Here is a 23,877-nt window from a genome sequence, read left to right on the forward strand (position 1 = left end):
TGGCATATTTTCTATTACAATAAAACTATTATTTACATTACTTGTTCAACTAATCGAGATTTTGATTTTAGGCCAAATTGCCCAGCCCTTTGCAATACCATCATAAGGGACACCGTCCATCCAAGCGCATGGTTGCCTATTCATCATTTTAGCTGTCAGAAATCTGCTCATGAATGCCCATTTTTGCAAGCACTATCTGTCGTCAAAGCATACTTCAGGTGAGCCCTGAGTAGACCAACAGTTCCGTTAATGCATTGTTACATAATAAAATGTAAACTTTTAGAAGGAAAAATGTGAGTGTTTTGGGTGCCATTTGGGATTGGTCCCTACTTATTTTTAACTAACATATTATATTTTAGTTTGTTTCTGTGGTGAGGCTTACCTTAGTATGTAGTTTGGCCAGCTGCTTCTCATCTAGATTTGTCTGTTTGTACACCCTGGTTTTATATCGGAACTGTGTGGGAAAAAAGTTGGTGCAAATCAGTGACAGACAGATATATGGATTAATAATTTATTATTAAGGCATTCCTTATATATATATAAGTTATTATATGAGTTATTATATATGAGTTATTATATATATAAGGAATGCCCTAAAAATTATATATATATATAATTAATAAGTATAACTTAAAATAAATATAAATTAAAGTAGCAAAAAGTTTACAGTTTATAGTATAAACAAGTTTATTACTATAATATTAAGTCCATACAGTTTTTAAAAGGCATGATTGCTAACAAAAAACTATTGTTGAAACTATTATAAAATTTAATAACTGATTCAAGGTGATTGAAATTAATCTGGAATACACTTTACATCTAGATAAACAAAACTAACCTCCCGAATACTTAAATATGAAATTAGCTTTTAATGCCCTTTTACTCATACAGTGATCCTTCCTCATGCCTCGTTTTCGGTGCAAATGTTTAAGGAATCTTATTTCAAGATTGTTTATTTTGGAAAAGACACGAAAAGTCTTGTTTATACTACATCAAAAATAAAGTGAGCTAAAACAAGAAGAAACATAGGATTATGCACTCCAAAAAAAATTTGCTCTTGGTTTTAAGATAATCATTTGTATTGGAAAACAAATATATTGAGGAAGATAATATTGTGCGTTGAATCCAACATTTAATCCCATGACTTCATTCATCTTAAATCCTTATATTTAACATCTTTTAAAGCCTAAAATTGTGGGAGGCTGATCTACTGTACAACCCTGAGATAGAACAAAAATAACACTAAGCTAATATATAGGTGTAAATTAAGAGCAAAAGTGTAATCCTTGATTTAGTAAAATATCAAGTACTCTAAACCATAGGCATACTGAGAGGCACTGCTGTTAATCGTGAGCTGTAACTCTTCATAAATGGGAAAACAGTAGCATTTGAGTTCCTTTAACAAAGAGGTTTCACTATCAGTATTATTATGATCAACATTAGATAAAACAGGCTTCTAGGAATTGGACTCTAAGCTGACTATTGTTGTATAATAGTACTTGCTCAAAATATAATAAATAATAATAATTGTAATAGTTCTTATTACATGACAAATTTCCATGTAAGGGTTATTAAGATTCATAGTTACCAGAGAAGCTGCTAAAAGAATTATCACCAAGGCAACAAACAATTTGAAGCAGCAGTTTCCTAGCACCAATGTTCACATTCAATTATAGAGCAAGAGTAAAAAAAACATTAAAAAAAAAGTAAAACACAAAACGGAAACAAAAGGAAAGCTACCTCCAGGTAAGGTACTCCTTTCTCAAAGGATTGTGGGTACTCGCGGAGCGGCCTCTCCTCCTCCAGGAACTTGGCATCGTGCCCGTCAGTGGCAGGTTGAAAAAGACCATAGTTTAAAACATCCCTCAGAGACTCAGTCAGACTGCACATCACCTGCTGCTTCGCCTTCCATACGGTTGCATCAGGGTTGAACCTCAGACATTTCTATGGAGACAGAAAGAAAAAACAATGTCTGTCAGACAAACAGATTTAGCTGCTGAGTTTATATCATACAATATTATATTATATTATATTATATTATATTATATTATATTATATTATATTATATTATATTATATTATATTATATTAGTGAAAAATATAGGCAGAAAAGTACAAGGCTAGTGGTGGGAATATTAATGAGACACACACAGTAAAAACCCACTTTTACAATGGAGAACTTGCAGACAACATTCAGTAAAAAATGTATTTTAAGTTCTTATTTTTATTAATTTAACATTTCCTAGGGCAAATAGTATTTTACACTATTCCACCATGAAAAATACTATAGTAAATTATGTAAATACTTTTTTTATAGTAATTGTATTAATTTGTTTGGGTAATTTTATAGTTGCAGTGGTAATACAACAGCTATAGCAATATAAACAAACTATCCAATACTCTACTACAGTTGCTATAACTATAGGTTATATTTTATTACAATACAACACAGTTTACTGTAGTAAAAACTAAAGTATACTAAAGTATTTATCACAGTTTATCAGTTCACAATACTTAATACTACAGTATGCAAAGAGTTATAAAATACTATATTATAAATAATAAGCTAATATATTTTACCATGGTATGGTTCAAAACACTATATTATAAATTACTATAGTATTTTTCTCATGCAAATAATAAACCTGAATTACATACATGTGCACTTTTTGTACACGTATAAATGGTTTGATACACATTTGGTTTTTACACAGTTGGTTTATAATGTACACTTTTTTTTAAATCAACTAACAGTAAACAGTAAAGTTTTTTAGATTCAATAGCGTAACACTTCTCTAAAAAGCGGGTGTTATTACAGTCTGTTATTTTACAGATGACGATCTTTCCATAGAGCACTGCAATTTGGCCTCCTGTTAATGTTCGGGTTTTATCATGTGCAGACTCCTCTGCTTGTTTAAGCATTTAACATATTGTGTGTCCCCATTGACCCTCATGAGGCAGAAACAGTTCTGTCCAGTGTGCACTAGAGGGAGACATTGTGATTCACTGGGGTGAAACTGAACCGCTTGTCAGATTAGCAGATCCCTGGCCACTAACCGTCCATCAGCCTCATTAACATCTCATTTGAGTCTCTGCTCACCCTGGTAGTGCTAAATGGCAATGCTAATTGATTAATTAGCCTACAATAAAAACTATTAACAACTCAGTTGTTAGGAATGTCCAAAACCTGATATGATTTCTGACACTCCTTACTTCACAAGTACTGTTCGTTTCCTGCTTTGACATAGCCTAAAACTAGCTTGAGCACTAGCTCCAGGCTAAAGTACTAATGTTAGCTTCAAGCTACAGTATGAGACTGAATTTTAGGACAGCAGCGCTGTTCCAGGAACTGTGAAAATGGGACAGCCCTGCAGCAGAGTGCTGGAATGGACCCCCTCCTCTGACCTTGAGGAGTTCCAGTGATTGGCTGCTTGCGTTTAGGGTTTAAGGCTATGTTTACACTTGTATATTCATTCAATCCTCCTTCACACTGGCATTTCAGAAAATATATCTAACCACAGTACATGACCAAAAACCCTAAAAGCAGAAGCAAATTTACAGTACAAAAATTGCCAATATATATTTAATGGTTAAACCAAACAAGAATATAATTCATTATATTAAAAACATATTCAACTGTGTTCAGAGGTTATCATGTTGCATTTGGTAGCAAATCCTTTTAAATGTTACCTGTATTTAGAACAGAATCAGGTCAAATTTAAATTTATAATCAACTATATAATCACAGTACAAAGCTATATATACAGTTAACAAATAAGACAAAATGCAATAGTATTCATTCTAAGTGTAACACACCAGTCATTACTGCACCCAACCAGCTCTGAGTTGGGATCGAACTGACGTTTCTTTGCATGGGAGTCGGTTGCTCTAACAAGGAGGCTTAAGACCAAGGTGTCTAGCATCTGTCGCTAGAACACCTTTAGAGGTCAGAGGAGTGAGGTTTACATGAATAGCACTTCACTAGCTAGTCTCCATTACACTCACTCCCCTAAACCTCACTCCCATCTCGGACGAGCCCTCAGATGTAACCCACCGGCCCTTATTGCACGCAACCCGCTCTGATTTGGGATTGAACCGGCGATCCTTTGTATGGGAGTTGGTTGCTCTAACAAGGAGGGTACACTCAAAAAAATAAACTAGGCATGTATTGGATTTACAAAATAAAAATTTGTCAGATTGAAAAGAACAAATCAAGTTTACGTATGTTAAATGATTAATTCATGTTATTTGAAACTGAATCAAGAAATAATCAAATGAATTTGATCAGAACATGTTGATTCAATGAGACTGAGACGCTTCAAATCGACAACTCTTACTCTGGAGAGTCACTTCGCGCATATCAGTAGGTGGCGGTAGTGCGTTTGGATGTCACCATACGAAAACACGAAAGAAGTGTTTTCGGCACAGTTTGGGAATTGTTTTTCCCAAGAGCTTGAATGTTATGCATGTTATGTTGTTGGCTATATGTTTCCTATACATTTTATACTTTTACATTTTGAATAGGAGTACCAAAGTGAAGAAAGCTGTTTAAACTCAATTGGTAAAAAAAATGATGTTAACGTCCTACAGGTATTGCTTGGGGATCAGTTTTCTTAAGAGCCAAGGTTATTTTGTTGGCTAAATGTTTCTTATACATTTTATATTACATAAAAAAGGCTATAATAAAAGAAATATATATATACATACATGTAACATGTTTTCTGTCCTTTTTGTGTTGAATTACTTAATTTTAAATCTTGCTTCATAGTATTGTAATTTTAAAAATGTAATTTAAACAACAGGGCGCAGTGGGTAGCACGTTCGCCTCATAGCAAGAAGGTCGCTGGTTCGAACCTTGGCTCAGTTGGCGTTTCTGTGTGGAGTTTGTATGTTCTCTATGCCTTCGCGTGGGTTTCCTCCGGGTGCTCCGGTTTCCCCCACAGTCCAAAGACATGTGGTACAGGCGAATTGGGTAAGCTAAACTGTCCGTAGTGTATGAATGTGTGTGTGAATGTTTCCCAGATGGGTTGCGGCTGGAAGGGCATCCGCTGCGTAAAAAACTTGCAGGATAAGTTGGTGGTTCATTCCGCTGTGGCGACCCCGGATTAATAAAGGGACTAAGCTGACAAGAAAATGAATGAATGAATTTAAACAACAATATTGAACAAGAAATTTACTAGCTGATTTAACAAGACATATTTTGTTAAAGTAAAGCTTTAGTGTTACATTGAGTAAATTAGAATCATTTTAATTAGAATAACACAATACAAACATTTTGAGTCAATTAGTAGCAAAGAAGTTAGACTGAAATATTGAAACCATGTTTTATCTACAAATGTGCTTTGTGTTCATACAACATGTTCAAAGCAGTTCAGGTTTACTTGATTGGATTAGATGCATAAAGGGTGCCACGATTAAATCATGTTCATTCAACAATTTTTTTTTGAGTGTATGTCCATGGCCTCTAGCCTCTGTCACTAGAGCACCTTTAGAGGTCAGGAGTGAGGTTTACCTGCATAGCACTTCGCTAGCTGGTCTCCATTACATAAGCAACATGAATCCGGTAAAGAAGAAAGAGAGAAAGTATTGATTTTTTTTTTTTTTACCAGCGCTATATTTTATATAAATAAGGTTTTGTACTGAATTCATTTTTCTGTATTCACATAAAACAATATAATTTGGCAGCGATTGGTGAGACAGACACAGGCTGTACAAATGACCATTTAAATTGTGCAATGTTTTTCGTTCGTGTATGATTGCTTGATTGAGGGCTGTGAAGCTAGCAATGCAATGAAATATTGTGAGCATGCGAGATGCCTGAGTTATTATAAGGCAGAAACAATGTTCAATGTTATAAACTGTTCTCTAATATCTACATAGGTTTGTGACATAGGGTAGTTCAAAAAGGATCCAGAAATTGTTTTACATTCTCATTTATAATCACACAAATTACCTCTAAAATAAAATACTCAGTTTTAACCATATTTAAAATATCTGTGAGTATTAATGAGCTCTGCTTTGATTTCTGAAGCTCGTGTCAGTGCCTACTCTCATAGGTTGGAATTTTTAACCTCTACATAAACAGATGAGTATTGTAAAGTAAGTTTGAGTGTTATTTCCTCTGCTCTGTGACACTGACTGTAAAAGCTGAGTGATATTACACAATGCATAAATGTGCATGAAGCACTTATACTTAGTCTATATGTATTGGATGGCTCCTTAGAAACATACAATAAATTTACAAAATATGCAATTTAACAGACCGTATGCCTCTTCGAGGTGGCACTAAATAATATTACAATTCAGATATGCCTTTCTAAAAAGCTGTGATCATGGCTGCCTATTTAACAAGGCTGCTTTTTAGACTCCATTCATACTGTATATCTCATGTTTATCTAGAGCCTCACATACATAGCATGTTAAATAAAAGCTTAGATCAACTTAAAATAAAGTAAAATATCATTGTTGTAATCTCACTAGCAAACATTGTGACCAATCAATTAATACTTCAGTATAAATGACCCTCTGTGGATTGTCAGTCTGGTTTAGATTGGCCTGTTTTTCACAGAAATGTTACATTTGTAGAATTTAATTAGAACTTTCATTAGAATTTACATAAACCTATAGAACGAGGAAAAAAATGGTGTGTGAGGCTTCTTTCTATTTAATTAACTCTAATTATTCAGCTATGCCAAGTTATATCTTTATTTTCATTCTATCACTTTTAAAATATAATTCTTAGGTCGAACAGATCCAAGGTAAATATCAATAAAAACATTTTAAAACATTTATTTGTATCTACTCTCAAATAAAACAAAACAGAGCCATTTTAAATTAAAACGAAGTTGATTAGTTTCTTTAAACTTGAGGTGTGCGTAGGGCTAGGCGATAAACTCGGTATCGATATTTATTGACCGAACATCATAGTCAATATCGGTAAAATTGTTTGGTATTATAAAATTTCGGAATGAAGGCTATAATTTTATTAAAATGTGGCTGCTGAGCGCATGCCTTAGAAGCAATGCCAATAAGTTTAGGGTGCAAGCTTGTCATTTCAATGGAGGCGTGCAACTTGCATGATGCGCACATGGTGTGCAAGAAGTAAACACGTGATGCTCGCACATTTATCTGGTACACTGAGTTGAAAAACATCTGAATGCCGCGATTCATGCAAGTAGAACTAACTACTCTGCTTCACACTTTGTATGGACTATACATATTTCAGTATAACAGTATACTAATTACTTCAGGCAAACACAGCGCACCCAAACACTGCAGCGATTTTAAATGTTCTCTATAAAATTGCATCAGAGCTGCAGCAATGGTTTGTCTGTTTATCATCCTCTGAGAAAAAAAAAGCTTGATGATTGCCTAGTTACGAGACATGCCATAGAAAATAGTGAAGGAAACCACGCGCTCACGCTTGTCACTTCAGGTCAGAATAACAACTCACGCGTAAATAAGTACTTTATATCGGCAATGAGGAGAATGTTAATAAAAAAGGATGTAAGGATGTCGCCACAGTGGCTTATGGTTTCTTTTCTTGTGCATCCCAGCCACTAGCTCCCCATCAAGAGTTTTTAGCATATTGGATAGTGTAGTCAATCAACTTCACAGTTTTCATTGTTGCAGTATGTATTTGAATAATGATGGCTGGTTCTTTTACTTGAAAACTCCGATTTGATTATCATAATTTGTTTTGTTTACAAAGTTTGAAGTTTACTGTATCATTATTATTGACTCCTTACTACTGTTGATCTACTTTTACCATTGCTCACACTTTGTAAAATTTTATTTATAAAGTTTAAAAGTCTCTTTAACACTTGTTTTTTTTTATTATAAACAGATCAGATGTTTAGTTTAAATATTTTTGTTTTTGACTATTAAAACTAGTTGCCTTAATAATGTTAGTCAATTAAAATAAAGCGGTTAAATAAATAAATAAATCCTAATATTCCTAATTGTATTGTAACAAAATATTTATTAATTATTGATATCAAATGATATAAAACATGATTTTGTCGTAATATCGCCCAGCTCTAGGTGTGCGCCACTAAATCAAATTGAACATATGAGAGGGACTTGACGAATCAGGGAAGTACATGCAATGATCCAAAAGAGCCAATCACGTAGTAAACAGGAACGGACATGACTTGAATTTCTGCATTTGAAACTAAAACTGTGAAGTTTTCAAAAGTCTTTTTTTCTTTGAGAGTCAAAACCTCCAGAGTAGTTTGTATCCCTGCTATAACAATAGCCAAAGTTGCAGAGTCCAAAGTTGAAAAGACTAGCCTAAACAAAGTAAAAGTCCGAAACGGTCAGTGTCCACTGTCCTACCATACGAGTGTGTGTGTATGAGTGTGTTCATGCAGTGGCAGAGAGAAGTGTGAAATTTCTTCCTCCCTCTGCTATTCAGTCTCTCACTTTGCGCACAGCCAATCCCCATCACCATGACAACCAGTTCATTAGTGGAGCAAGCTGCGGGTTGCCATAGGAACACCTCGGCAGTGTCTTGGTGCTGAGGTGCGGTGGACGAGTCTCCATATGAGTCTGTGGAGTGAGTGTGTGCACTGCTCCACAGAGGTCAGAGGTGGAGTGGGTGACTGCTTTGCCAATTTGGAGTATCAAGACAAGTCAAGATCACTCACACTTCAGTGCATTCAATTAAAACCTTACATATGCAAGGATACGCATTTAAAAAAACTACTTGGCCAAAAATGAAAAAGTCAGCATCATTTGTAATGCTTTGTGACATTTAGCTTTTTGATTCCCAGGTTCTGCAGTTTGAAATGTCCCAAACTTTCATTGCCAATCTGAAGTTAATTGTAATGGTTTGTTTTGGTTCAATTTGAATCCCCAACTAATCACAGAGCCCGGGGGATCAGAGTGAGTGCTCAGACTCGACCCGCCCTGATCCATGCTTTGTGACTTTTAAAAAGCAAATGACTGCTTTTCTTTAGGGAAAGACAAAATTAAAAACATTCTGCATCCTTTTTTGGAAATTGTCTGTCTGAGACTGTATTCAAATTTAGAATCTGTGTATCACAGAGAGTAGTATGTTGAAGTGAGTGTTCCAAAGGTGGTGACTGTTCTATTATTTTCCAGGGAATTTAAATGTGAACGTTCTCCACATTGAATAGGCATTAGAACTACAAAACTAATTAAAGCTACAGGGTTTTAAAAATAACTAACAAGTATGGCAGATGTGCAAGTCAGAGTTGTCAATCGTCTTTGGTATAAAAATATCTCAGAAAAGAACACTATTGTCTAAAACCCTTTAACTGCCCCACCAACAAAATGTTTTGGATTGCATTCACCTATTGTCAATAGTTAACACCCTCAATGCATTTTCATAATTTCTAAAACACCTACCTCTACCAAATGGTTGAAATGTTGGTTTATGATAAAAGTACTGGAATTAATAAATATACTTTGAAAAATCTAAAAATAAGAATTGAAATACCAATTTATTTAAAACAAAATCTAAATAAAACATTTTTGAATACTAAATCATCTTTATTTTTTGAAGTATGCCATAAAACATTTCAGATTTTCCTTTAACACACTTTCTTTCTTTCTTTTTTTTTTTTTACAAGCAACCCAAAATCAACTGTAGTAGTGCAACAGGGTTATGTTTGTTTGATTTTTTTTTCTTTTGTAAACCAATAATGCTGTGTGTTTAAACCTTTATTAAAATGATCATTCTTTAAATGACTTTAACAGTAATTATTTAAAACAGTCAAAATATGGTCAATCATTTGGTAGAGCAGGCAGTTAAAGGAATAACAGTAGGCTTGTTTTAAATTTCCTCAAATGACTTGATGATTGTTGTCCTGAGTGAGAGATTCCTCCTCTAAAGAAATAAAATAGATTGTTTGTGCAGGCCTTCAAAAACCTGCAATTTTCTTTTAAAGTTCAACACCCTCTAAGTAGTGTAAAAATAGTGTTGCATATTGGCCATGTTTTTAAGACATTGTGTATGACCAGTATTACCGATCCTAATGTAGATTTAATCAAATGTTATTCATTGTGCAAGGCAAGGCATTTATATAGCACATTTCATACACAATAGTCATTTAAAGTGTTTTACATAAACAAGAATAGAAAGAAATAAGAAAATAAAGAAGATTGAAAGAATTTAAAAATTTTGTTAAACAGATCAAAACAGTTTAAATGGGTTAAAACCAAGTGTGCCGCAAGCCTACGTTTGAGTGAAGGTTTCGGCCTCTAGATCGCCCCCTGGGGGCTGGCTGCAGTACAAGTCATAAAGCCCGCCTCCTCTGTGTTAATGAAGGAGACTTGAGCCCAAATAAAAAAAAATATTACACTTGCAATAAAATGTCCCGAAAGATAGTTCTGGTCGATTAAGGCACTGGTTATTGTGCTGAAATAGGTGCAGATCTTCATTTTTGTAAACAGTTTGTTTTTAGCAGTAATTTAATGCTGGGCGTGTCATCGTGATTGATAGCTGTGATTGACAGTTTCTCAAAGCGCGGCGTCTGAGCTTCGGCAGGAGACTGAAGTAGACTGAAATGTTATTATTCGATTTCTGTGTTATTTTACCATGACAAAATGAGTTCAGCAGTAAACTATAGTTTCTGACATACATGATCCTGGTGGAACACTGTTTATTCGCTAAGTTCAGGGCTTTTTTCGGGCTTTATTAGTTTGCTGATACACGCCTAGCCACCCAGATAGCAAAACACAGTTCCGGCTAGATTCTCGCCAGCCGGAGACTTATCTCTTAGAGCTCAGACTGACTAATGTTACCTCTGCTGGACCTACTCCGGATGCCTGGACTCACTACCCAATTCCAGCCCGAGTCAATCGAGCCAGATGCGGCGGCCGAGCGAGCAGGCGCTGCCGCATGCGAGCCGGAATCAGCCCGCGACGCCGCGAGTAAGTTATGCGCTGCGGCCTGGAGCTGGCGCGATTGAATATATAAAACCCTCATATTTGTTAACGTTATTACATCCATTTGTGTTGATATGACAGCAAACGCATGCTGAGAAGTTCGGGGGGCGTAGTTGATTTTACATAAAGCGTTTGATTGGAAGCTCGACTCTGCTCATTTTCGCGGCTCCTCCTCTGGCTCCATCAGACAATCCTTCTGCGCATGTCTGGCTCCAATTTCAGCAGTCTTTTGCGACAGTTTGTGCCCGTCAAGCAGGCGTTTTGCCCTCAAGGCGTTCAATGGGAAAAAGGGCTGTCGCGTCGTCCATATTTTTTACAGTCATTGGTTAAAACAGGTTATAAAAGAATGAAACAGAAAAGAAGGCATAATAGTGCGATCTGTGGGATGTAGCATAGTGCTCATTCAGTAAAGGCACAGCTAAACTGGTGTGTTTTAAGCCTTGATTTGTATGTGCCTAATGTTGGAGCACATCTGATCATGTCTGAAAGATGAATCCAGTAGCGGGGGGTGTAGTAACTGAAAGCGGTTTCACCCTGCTTTGACAGAACTTTTGGAATTTGTAATTTACTTGATCCCAATGATCTGAGTGATCTGTTAGGTTTGTATTTAGTGAGCATATTGATAAATTAAAATCTATTCTGAATGTAACTGGGAGCCAGCTGGGGAAAAGTGTGATATGCTCTGATTTTCTGGTTCTGGTCAGAATCCTGCCAGTAGCATTCTGGATGAGCTGCAAATGTCTTTTTGGGAAAGCCAATCAGGAGTCTATTACAGTAATCCATCCTGCTGGTGATAAAAGCATGAACAAGTTTCTATAAGTCCTTACTGGAAACAAAGCATCTAATTCTTTCACTGTTTTTGAGATGATAGTATGCTGACAAACACGATGGCCACATACCCACTATTTTTTCTATCTTCAATTCAACAAATTGTACATTTACACATTTAACAAATGCTTTGGAAATCAATGAACAGTCTATCCAACGAGCACATTTTAACATTTCATATGGAATCAAAGCCATTATTGTTGCACTATTACAATACAATTACACAAATCCTAAATGTCTTAACTTGTGTTCAGGGCACTACCATTAGACACATCTCCTAAGGGTTGTATTTCAACCAATGTTAGAGGACAGGTTGTTCTAGGTTTTCTCCACTAATGTACATGTCACAATACCCCGAATTTAAATAATTTCCCACCCGAGGCATGTCGAAGTGGGTCAAAGCCTGGTTGAGCTGCATTAGGCTGGGCATACACTCTAAGATTTCAAGCCTGATTTACACTCTCCAATGGTGACAGCATGTGGCGTGATTCAAGACTCCTCACAACTGACTTTTTGTCCAAGAAATCTTCAATTATGTGATTTTATTGTGTTAAAATTTAACTGTTTCCGAGTAAGAGCCTCCCTAATCCCAAAGCATAAATATCAATCATGTTTGACTCCATCAGGCAGTCTCTGACACTCGCAACAACCAATGGAAGCGAGCAGGTTTCATAGTCTTTTAAACGGGAAACATGGAAGTTACGTGTTGATTAGTTTAACTGTAAATTTGTGCAACCATATTTGTTTTTACTCATGTTTGATTATGGAGTTGCTGCGATACAATCTGAAGGCATGTGGCCAAAGAGTCTGCTGTGTATTCAGAGTATTAAAATGATAAAAAAATAAAATAGTTCATAATTTTATGAAAAACTTTTGTTTCTTTCATTACTCTCTACAACACATTAAACTTTGAAAGGTATGTGTGGTCATCTATTAAAAGTGTAAATATGATATAGGTCCAGTTTCAGACTTAAAGGGCCATGAAGAACTTAATTTAATTCACATTTTCAACACAAAAACAAATTTTACCAGACCTAAAGGTTTGTGAATCTGTCACATAAAAATTAATTAAGACAAAATTATCCCATACAGTACACTCACCGGCCACTTTATTAGGTACACTGGTTCAACTGCTTGTAAATGCAAATTTCTAATCATCCAATCATATGGAAGCAACTTAATGCATTTAGATATGTAGACATGGTCCAGACAATCTGCTGCAAACCAAGCACCAGAACAGGGGACTAAAGATGATTTGAGTGACTTTGAACATGGCATGATTTTTAAAAAATGGGTTATATCTTATATAATTATATTTTTTATATTTCTATGGAATTATAAAAGCTTATTTATCATGTTAGGATTTTATAGTGTTTTTATAGTGATGTTTTTTATGTTCTTGTTGGGTCTGTTGCAACGTAATTTCGTTCTGCATTACAATTCTATTGTGATGATTTGAATGGCATAAATAAAGGAAACTGAAACTGAACTGGTTGTTGGTGCCAGACTGGTCTGAGTATTTCAGAAACTGCTAATCTACGGGGATTTTTTTGCACAACTGCCTCTAGGGTTTACAGAGAGTGGCCCAAAAAAGAGAAAATATCCAGTGAGTGGCAGTTCTGTGGGCACAAATGCCTTTTTGATGCCAGAGGTCAGAGAGGAATGGCCAGACTGGTTTTAGCTGATAGAAAGGAAACAGTAACTCAAACAGCCACTTGTTACAACTGAGGTATGCCGAAGAGCATCTCTAAATGCACAACACGTCCAACTTTGTGACAGATGGGCTACAGCAGCAAAGACCACATCGGGTGGCACTCCTGTCGCCTAAGAACAGGAAACTGAGGCTATAAATTGCACAGGCTCAACAAAATCGGAACACATAAATGAATGGAAAAATGTTGCCTGGTCTGATGAGTCTCAATTTCTGCCATGACATTTGGACAGTAAGGTGAGAATTTGGCATCAACAACATAAAAGAATGGATCCATCCTGGCTGTATTAACGGTTCAGGCTAGTGGTGGTGATGTATGGGTGTGGAGAATATTTTCTTGGCACACTTTGGACTGATTAGTACCGATTGAGCATCGTGTCAATGCCACAGCCTACCTGAGTATTGTGGCTGAACATGTCCATGCCTTCACGACCACAGTGATAGCTCTGATGGCTACTTCCAGGAGGATAACGCATCATGTCAAAGCGCAAATAATCTCAGGCTAGTTTCTTGAACATGACAATGAGTTCACTGTACTCAAACGGCCTCCACAGTTACCAGATCTCAATCCAATAGAGCACCTTTAGGATGTGGTTGAACATGAGATTCACATCATAAATCTGCAGCCAACAAATCTGCTGCAACTGCGTGATGCTATCATGTCAATATAGATTAAAATCTCAGGAACATTTTCAGTACCTTGTTGAATCTATACCACAAGGATTAGGGCAGTTCTGAAGGCAAAAGGTGGTCCAAATGGGTACTAGTAAGGTTTACCTTATAAAGTAGCTGGTTAGTGTATGTTTAAATGTAGGGATATTTTGGGCTTTCCCCCTCTAATTTCATCTTTCATGTTTAAAATCTACTTTGGGGCAGCATCACTGGTGGGGACGTACCCTAGGACTGTGATGGACATAGACATCAATGACATGTCAATTATTATGAGTGTCTAATTATTACATAAGACTGAGTTTTCTTATGCTATGAGTGGACGCTGCTTGAATTATTCAGTCAAGCTTTAAGACTGCGCAGTAGTTAGAAATTCATAATCTGTTATAGCGCCGGTTGTGTTGTCAGAACTTCAGAAGTACCAAATTTGGTGTTTTGGTTGCAGCCTTTCCCACTTGCATATTGAGCACTGCTGAGTAGATTCTTGTAAATGATTGGCTAGTGTGTTCACGTGCTCATTAGATATGACTGGGATTTAGATCAGTGTTTCCCAACCCAATTTATGAAGGCACACCAACAGTCCACAACGTCTTCCTATTCAAACTGAATCAACTCAGCAGAACAGTAGAAGAGACAGCAAAACCTGAAATGAATGGGTCAGGAATAGGGGACATACAATTTAAGTACTCTTGCTGTGCCTCCAGGAACACGGTTGGAAAACACAGATTTAGAGTATATATTTTTAGGGATTGGTATAAAAGGTGAATTGGGATGCAGCAACTGTCTTCTGGTCTAGTAAAGGTGGATGAGCATAACAGTTAAGATGAGTATTTTTTGTAATTGTACCACATGCAATACTAGCTGGACCCATCCAACTTCAACTATCCGCTTTCTCTATCTAGTGTTCAAACATTCTTTAAAATATCTCCTCGCATGTTCAATATAAGACTAAAAGTCACCCTCCATTGAAAAGACATTAGGGTTATTAAAAAACTACAGAAGTTACATATTTTGAGTAGTGAACTATCCTTTTAACACAGCATACACAATGTATATATTTTTTATAAAGAGCACAACAGAAACGTAGACGCGAGTTCATTCACACCCATGTGATTACAATAATTTGTGTGGAATGGTAATCAACCTGGAAAATGATTTATCATAATGATATCTAATTATAGTAATTTAGCGGTTAATCCAAGAGCTATTATTTTCAGGTCCAAACCAAAAACTTCTTTGTAACACTGTCCTCTTTTTCCCTGCTGACATTATGAGCGTGACATCCTGTGCTGTTTCCAAAGTATTGAGAAACAACTTGTATATAAGGGATCTGGCTGGTTAATTAAACAAAAAGCAGCAAAATGTGCTCTTATTTCTTGGTCCTTAGTGACTAAAAACATTCCGTGTGCTTTTCCATAATATTTTTTGTATTATTTGTATTTTTTGTATTATTATTTACGCAGCGGATGCCCTTCCAGCTGAGCCCATCACTGGATAACATCCATACACACTCACTCACACACATACACTACTAACAATTTAGCTTACCTAATACACCTGTACCACATGTTTTTGGACTTGTGTGGGAAAGCGGAGCGCCCGGAGGAAACTCACACAAACACTGGGAGAACTTGCAAACTCCACAGAGAAATGCCAACTGACCCAGCCGTGGCTTGAACCAGCGACCTTATTAATGTGATGCGATTGTGTGACCCACTGCGCCACCTTGCTGACCAAATTTAGTTTTAATTTATTTTAATTATACTAAAAAACTCAGCAAACAATAAAAAATATTAACATAATATTTCAGAATGTAATTTCCCAGCCAACAACTTGTCAGGCTGGGAGATGACCAGCTAAAACCAGCTTGACCAGCCTAGCCAAGCTGGGAGTCCAGCCAAAACCAGCTATATCAAGCTTAAACCAGGCTGGTCAAGCTGGTTTTAGCTGGATTTGGCTGGTAATTTTCCAGCCTGACCAGCTAAGACCAGGCTGGAAATGGCTGGAAACCAGCCTGGAAATGGCCAAAACCCCTCTAAAAGCAGGCTGGTCAACCAGCTAAAACCAGCCAACCAGCCTAGGCTGGTTTAAGCTGGATTTTTCAGCAGGGTTAGCCGACAATAATACAAGTTTGTGCACCGCAGCGTCTTGTATTTACATCGTTTGCTTATTTTATTCAACAAAACTAGCATAAGCCTATATTTAATGTGAGTTGGTGCTACTTTGCCTTTTGGTGAATGCAGTAAGAGTTTGTAGGCTCATCATCAATAATGTTACAAAAACAAAAACATAAAAAGCGAAATAATAAATTTTGTGGTTGTTTTCAGTGACAAACTTCAGTCACTGTATAAACTCGTCTTTCTCCAAGCAGGAGTACGCAAACTTACATTTTCCCATTTTGCAGTCTGCTTCACTCTATGATTTTGCTACATGTGGAGAGTGTCACATCACCTTCCCGCGTTTTTGTCGCAAATTACGTGACATCACACGGACAGAGGGGCTTGGCCGGACGTGCAGACCTCGTAAAAACGCGATAAGACTTTTTAATACCTTTTAAGGGCCTTCATTTTCGCATAATTTATTTATTAATTGTTAATACCATGCGGACACCATCTAATATAATGCATAATGACTGCTGTGCACTGCAAACCAACGTTTTACTCTAGATAAGTATTATCCTTTACAGAAATCCAGTTTACAGCTCTGTGGAAATGTTTTGTGCAAAGATAATAGATTTATGTAATTTTAAGAGCATACATTTGGTCTTAAATACCAAAATTGCATACGCTTAAAGGATTACCCTAAAATGAAAATTTTCTTATCATTTACTCATCCTTCAGTTGTCACGTAGCAGCTAGAGTTTCGTTCTTATGTTGAACACAAAGGAAGATCTTTGAAGAATGTTAAGGTAGCCATTAACATTCATAGTTCTTGATTTTCCTACTATGAAAGTCATTCCCTTTAAGGACCAAATTAATTTCTACTATCATTAAATTTCAAATAAGAGTATAAAACTACTCTTTAAAAAAATAATGTTTTAGAGCAGAAATCGAAGTGCAATTATAATTGAAAGCAACGCTAACACAGTTTTGATGATTAGTACGCTACAGCTGCTTGCTTTAAAGCAATTCGCTCTGTAAAGTGCTATTTTAATAAACATGATGTAACCTGAGTGCCAAATTGCTGAGCTGATGCACACATCCACATCCTCATTATTAGAAGCTTTATTTACTGTTGTTTTCACATCAATGTTATGTTAAGTGTCTTTATTTTGTTATTTAAAGTAAATTGTGCGGCACAAGTTAACATATTGATCTAAATGTTGCTCTGAGCAGTGTGCATAAAACAAGATCATTTGAAATGAAGAACACAAAAGAACTTCACTATGAGTATATCAGGGTCTGTTTAAAGGCAGAATATGTAGGATTAGTTCATTTAGATATCCAAAAACCACAAGAACAGTGTTATGTTTTTGCTGACTTATGTATTCATCTTAAATATTTTGAAGAATGTTCAAATCCTTATAGAAATGAGCAATTTTCATGGGCTTGACTATGTTTTGAGTGGCCCTACTGATGACATCACACGCCTCAATTTCCAGTTTAGTTTTATATAAAGCAGAGAAACATTTTTATAGCAGAGATGCTTTCAAATGCTTAAATTACATTACTGTGCATTTATAAACACAAATTGTGATGTCCTTTTTAAACACATTATGCAAACATTTACAGTTCTGGATAGAAAAGTAATGAAAACAGTAGTATTTAACACTTGGCTGACTTCTTTGGTTATGTAAACATTCAGAGTTCATGGTGGAAAAACTATGGAAATGGTTGTAATTAATACCCGGATGACTTCTTTGGCAGCAGCCTACCAGATGTCTCCTGAAATTGTGAGGTCAGGAAATATTCTGCACTATTCTTCTTTTAAAAACGATTTCAGCTTTGCTGTATTCTTAAGCTTTTTGAAGCGAATTGCACTCCTAAAGTCATTTGGGTTGAGGTCAGGGCTGGAGCAATACAAGCCTCGATTTTTTCTAATAAAGTCATTCTACTCTTGATATACTGTTGTGTTTTTATTTTCATCATGTTTTATTGCATAGCATCAGTAAACTTAACCTATTTGAACAAGTTTACCATATTACAGTTATCAAAATAACATTAGGTATAGAAAAAGTGATCACTTTTTCCTATGCCTCATGACACTATGCACAAATTAGGTGTGCATTGTTCATTAATTTTCTCTCGGCTTAGTTCCTTATTTGTCAGGGGTTGCCACAGCGGAATGAACCGCAGACTAATCTTGTATATGTTTTACACAGTGGATACCCATCCAGCTGCAACCCAGTACTGGAAAACACCCATACACTCTCACATTCTCACACACACACACACACACACACACACACACACACACACACACACACACACACACACACACACACACACACACACACTCATAACCGCAAATTTTGTTTACCCAGTTCACTTACAGTATGGCACATGTTTTTAGGACTGTGGGGGGATATCAGAGCAACCGGAGGAAACCTGCATGAATATGGGGAGACCATGCAACTCCACACACAGAAATGCCAATTGGACCAGCCAGGACTCGAACCAGCGACCTTCTTGCTGTGATGCGACAGTGCTAACGAATGAGAGGTGGGCATTGTATTTTTAACTATATCAAAAATTAAAACTGGATATGAAAACGGATGGGTCGCACTTTATTTTGATGGTCTGTTTGTTGAATATAAGTTTTATTGCATCCACATGTAATTCTCATTAGATTATAGGTACTGTTAGGTTGGGGTTTTTAAGTTGACATACTAGTTAAATTTCTTATAGTCAGTTAAATAGCAGACATTACAGTATACTAATTATCAAATGGACCATCAAAATAAAGGGTTACCAACAGACATGTTAAATAATACTGTGCTGTAATGAATACAAAGAGAAAGAAATCCAGAGGAATGAAACAGTGAACTTGTGTCACAGATAACCTTGTGGTATTTATGCCATGTTTAAAAATCAAGAATTACATTATTTTTGTGACATAAAAAATGAAGCACAAAGGAAAAAGTAGCTTATTCAGTTTTCACTGTGCGTGAAAGGATTATTTGAAGTGCAGTCTTAATATTTAAAATGATTTGCTTCAGTTCATTTGAACTTCATTTGTACTCTAGAAAACATGAATTTTAAATGCAGTAGGCCACACAGAAAATGGTAGATAGACCCAACAGCTCCGTCTAACACTTAAAATCCCAAAATGAGCTCATGTTTACATGGTTTGGCTATAAAAGAGAATGAAACGCATCAGTTTTGTGACCTTTTGTCTCATCCCTGATGTAATAATTCTGAGAAACTGACAAAAACACCAATATTTCAATACATTACAATGCTGCACAAAGCAAGCATTCCCAACAATTAAAAAAAAAAATCACTGCTATGATTTGAAGCTATCTAGAGTATTTAAGCATTATGAGATGTTTCAGTCCAACTAATGTGTTTACTCATGTTCGCCTGCTACACAGTTTCATGTAACTCTCCATATGTGTCTCTCTCATTCTATCTGCTCCCTCAGGCCCATTTCTGCAGGGCAAGAGCAAGGGGGATTAGTAGCCTTTAATGAGATCTATAGGGAAATAACCTTGACTGCCTCCACCTCCTCTATTTCACTTTCATAGCCATCTTAACAACTACTCACACTCAGAACGATCCACAAACTTTTCCTTGTCCACTGTAAAAGTCAGTGTTTTTGTCCTTAACAAAAAAAAAGCCAAACTGAAGTTTATTTTCACTAAAGTTTATATAAATAAATATATACAGTATTAAGAATATGGTGCTCAGACTGGAGTAACAGCTGCCATAAGTTCAGCTTTGTCATCAGACACGTAAATGAATATTTTAAATAAGATACTAAGATTATATTTCATCACCTTAGAATGATAAGGTCCTATCTGACATTTTGAGTTATTGACATATTCTTATTAAATGACAACTTAATTACATTATGGTATGTTTTTAATAAGTTGTTTACATTTTAAGACTTTTTATTTAAAAAAACAAAAAAAGGTTTTATCTACAAAGTGGAACTCTAGCTTGGCTCTATAGGGTTCTTTATGTGAGCCAATCAGCATTTCAAATGCAGGCGCAAGGATCAATCAGGATCAACGTTCTTTGTCATTTCGCTGAACTGACAGCGGTGAGAGAACAGAAAGAAGCACAAAATCAGAGTCCACTAAATAATGCCGTACCACACAAAATTGAGAAGAAACCTGAAACTGAAAAGATGAATGTAAATGTGTTGATTTAGCAGTTTTTGACATTGAGAGGAAATGTTCAATTTTACATTGTTGTAAAAGAATGAGTTATCCAAAAATGTAATATATTAAATGTGAAACATTTTTCAGTGTTTATTAAACACATTTGCACATTGTCTGTTTTCTTTTAAAGTCTTTACATTTTTATAAACCTTTAAAGGGCAAATACTTATTTTATGGGAAAGATCATTCAATAAATCTAATTCAATAGATCATATAAAGCATATAATTCAAAAAATATTATCATATTATTTACATAAAATTATCATCTGTACTGGACAAAATATTTAGCATCGCCTTGAATGCTTAATTTGAACAAGCAAACCAATTAAATAAACAAATTTAAAAGAATTTTGATAATTTACATTTAGAATAAATTTAGGCCCTCTGTCATGTTAATCTATGAAAGAGAACTGTTACACATATTGTTTGCTGTATGGAATGCAAAAACTTTGAAACTCAGTCTTAAAATCATTTAGAACGCAGATACAACCTTATAATTCCAAGGTGACGATTTGTTTATTGTAAAGTGTCATTGAGTCTGCAAAAAAGCGCTATATAAAACAGACATTATTATTATTATTATTAATTATTACTTTTTTTAGTGGTTTATTGATTGGTTTTGTAAGGATCCAAAATATCAGACCATAAGAACTGTGATGGAATTTCATGAGACAAGATGGAATGTTCCAATGGATTTTCTGATCTGAGAAGTGATGAAGAAACCAACTGTTCCACTGTTCTATTCAAATCACTGTTGACAATGCAATCACAGGCTGGAGAAACAGAGCTACTCAACAGCAGGGGGTAATGCGAAGAAGTCACCCTTCTCCTTCCACTTAAACCCCCCTTCTTGACCCTTACGTTACCTTCTGATTAGAGCACATTTCACATAAAATGTTCAAGGTTTTAATATGGTGTATCTTGCAGCACTATATTCATGTTTGGTATCATTTTAAATGTCTCTGTGTGATTGGTAAAGTGGTCTTAATTTTACAGTAATATTTTACTGGTATATGTTGATTTGGTTTTTGACTTCAATAAGATCTTGATAAGATGCTCTCCCTCCTAAGAGATGGTTAAGTCCTCAAATTGACCAGGTCAGGGTTTCTGTGACACTTCTATTGTCTTGAATTTATGGCTGTTTGTTTTGACTTGAGTATATAAGGTAAGATGTGCTTTAGGACGGGGGGAGATCTTGTAAAAAGACACCCCATTGCAGCATCTCTGAGACTTATGCTGCAATGTATTTCTGTGGTCAGGTATGCATCTCTTAACTCTTTGATTTATCTTTGATTAATGGATGTTGTATTGTTACAGCCTCATCTCTGAATTGGCTTCCTGATTATTTATTATGTAATTGGCAGAATACAATTTTACCTGACAAATAAAATTTTAAGTTTTGATTAATTCTGGAGTTTTGCGAATTCATTGTATCCAGTAGATTATGTGGAGTCTCGTTACCCTTATGGTACGGCATAATCGAAATTGATTTAATTGGCGCATTTGATTATTCGTAGCCATTGCGTGCCGATAACATGTAGACCTTTTAATCATTCGACCACTGGGAATAGCAAGTTGTATGGGCTTGGCTAAGGATCTGTTTTTTTTAAGACTAGGTAAGCGTTAATGCGACCAGCTTATTCAAATATAGTTAATCCTGCATCCTCTGACTATTTTCAGAGTGCCGACATATTGTCCGTGAGAAGAAACGCAAACCCGGGGCGTGGAACTCTGAGCGACGTAGGTCCCTAATGAACATACAATTAGAATATCGGACCTCAGAAAATATCAAAACTCTAAATTAAATCATAAATGATGAATGTGATCCGTTCTTACAATTAGAAATATTATCTAAATCTTAGGATCATTTAAATTGGAGTCAGATTGAATTCGGAGTTAATAAATTAATATAAATAAATTCTAATAAATAATAAAATTCTTTTCATAAGCACTAGAAAAGGCTTACATGCATTAAACCTTCGACCATGCTGTTAGTTTCGTCATTGAGCTAATAGATGGACTCCTACAGTTTATCAATTTATGTGCCTATTTTACGCAGCCAGATTTTAATTAGCCTGAAAATGCTGCCAAAATAAATAACATGAATATTTAACTGAACATTAAAAATAGCAGAAACCTGCCATTTTCTTTCTTTATAACAATGAAAAAATAATAATAGAAACCAATAACTCAAATAAAAAGTGCAATTTTCACATTCTTAGGATAATGAGGGAGGAAAATGCTCTGTCTAGTTGTAAAAAAATAATAATTGCAATTAGAAAAAGAGGTGAAAACAAACAAATCTGTTAGTTTCAAACAATTTATGGAAACAAAGTGTTTATCAATTACATATTTCTTCATCAAATGCACTGACAAGTTTGACTTTCTGTCCATCTTTTTTCTCAAATAGAAAGTATTCCCAAAACCATATAGCATCCAACAACAGAGACAACATGTTCTTTTTCTATTTCTATGCTGCTACAATTGTTTTGTTGTTGCAGTGAAATCTGGTGTACATGCAGACAGTGTGTTGAGTGAACCAAGAAAAAGATTTTTATGCATAAATGCATAAAGAGATATATTGTGCGAAGATGTGGACTGTCAAAATAAGATGCCTCTCACAAATATTCATATAGGTATCAATATTTTGCGCATAGAATTGATATTTCATATTGTGATCAATTCATTGTTACACTCCAAGCTTTTTCATTTTGCTACATAAATGCCGCTTTGGTGAAGTATCCAAGACTTCTTTAAAAAAAAAAAAAAAAAAAAGGATATAGCAACATTTTTTTTTCTTCCCGACTTGTCTTATACTGTATACCCTTTCCTCCCATTATTACTTCTTCACAGTTGCTCTGTGTTTGCTGGTTGATAGACCTGCAGGCAGACTGTGGTAATGAGTGTGAGATGCAGGGTCACACCGCCACTGCCCTGATGCCCCTCAGCGTTCAGTGAACACAGTGCTTTAACATAAGTCAAGTCAATTGCACTTACTGAAGAAAACGCTCAGATTTTCCCATTCAGCCATTTCCATGTTAATCATTTTGCATACGGTTCCCACGCAGTTTGCAGCAATATAGTCAAACATTTGGTTTCAAGGACATTTTGGGTCTGTTTACAACATTTTCTCTGATCTAATATTTATCTCATTTATGGAAATAGTTTTAATTAAATCTGGAAAAATAAAGGTGTTGGAAAACTAATCTAATGTTCAAATCCCATGTTATATATAAACTTAACAGTGTTAGATCATCTTTTTTTTTTCTTTTTTTTTACAGAAACATAAGCTACATATTGACTTATTTGCTTTATTCATTAATAAACTACTTATTCAGCAGTCAAATTATTTGAAATGTAATCTACATTAAGCTTTGTATTTTACTCGATGTGAAAACATCATCAGAAGTACAAATGGTGGACTCTGAAAT

The 23,877-nt window shown here is 35.5% G+C and overlaps 1 protein-coding gene across 4 annotated transcripts in view; it reads right to left on the minus strand.

The window, feature by feature from the left end:
• The window catches only part of shank1 (SH3 and multiple ankyrin repeat domains 1), a 167,119-nt gene that overhangs the window by 71,205 nt on the left and 72,037 nt on the right, over window positions 1-23,877 (minus strand). For all 4 annotated transcript variants that reach the window (XM_087244604.1, XM_087244603.1, XM_087244602.1 and 1 more), the window contains 2 exons: window positions 1,741-1,944; window positions 383-454 (listed from right to left, as the gene is read on the minus strand). In XM_087244604.1, the coding sequence (XP_087100730.1) occupies window positions 383-454; window positions 1,741-1,944 (276 nt within the window). The remainder of the gene's footprint in view (window positions 1-382; window positions 455-1,740; window positions 1,945-23,877) is intronic.

Source organism: Danio rerio, chromosome 3, assembly GCF_052040795.2.
Source record: "Danio rerio strain M-AB ecotype USA chromosome 3, GRCz13ab, whole genome shotgun sequence".
NCBI lineage: Eukaryota > Metazoa > Chordata > Actinopteri > Cypriniformes > Danionidae > Danio > Danio rerio.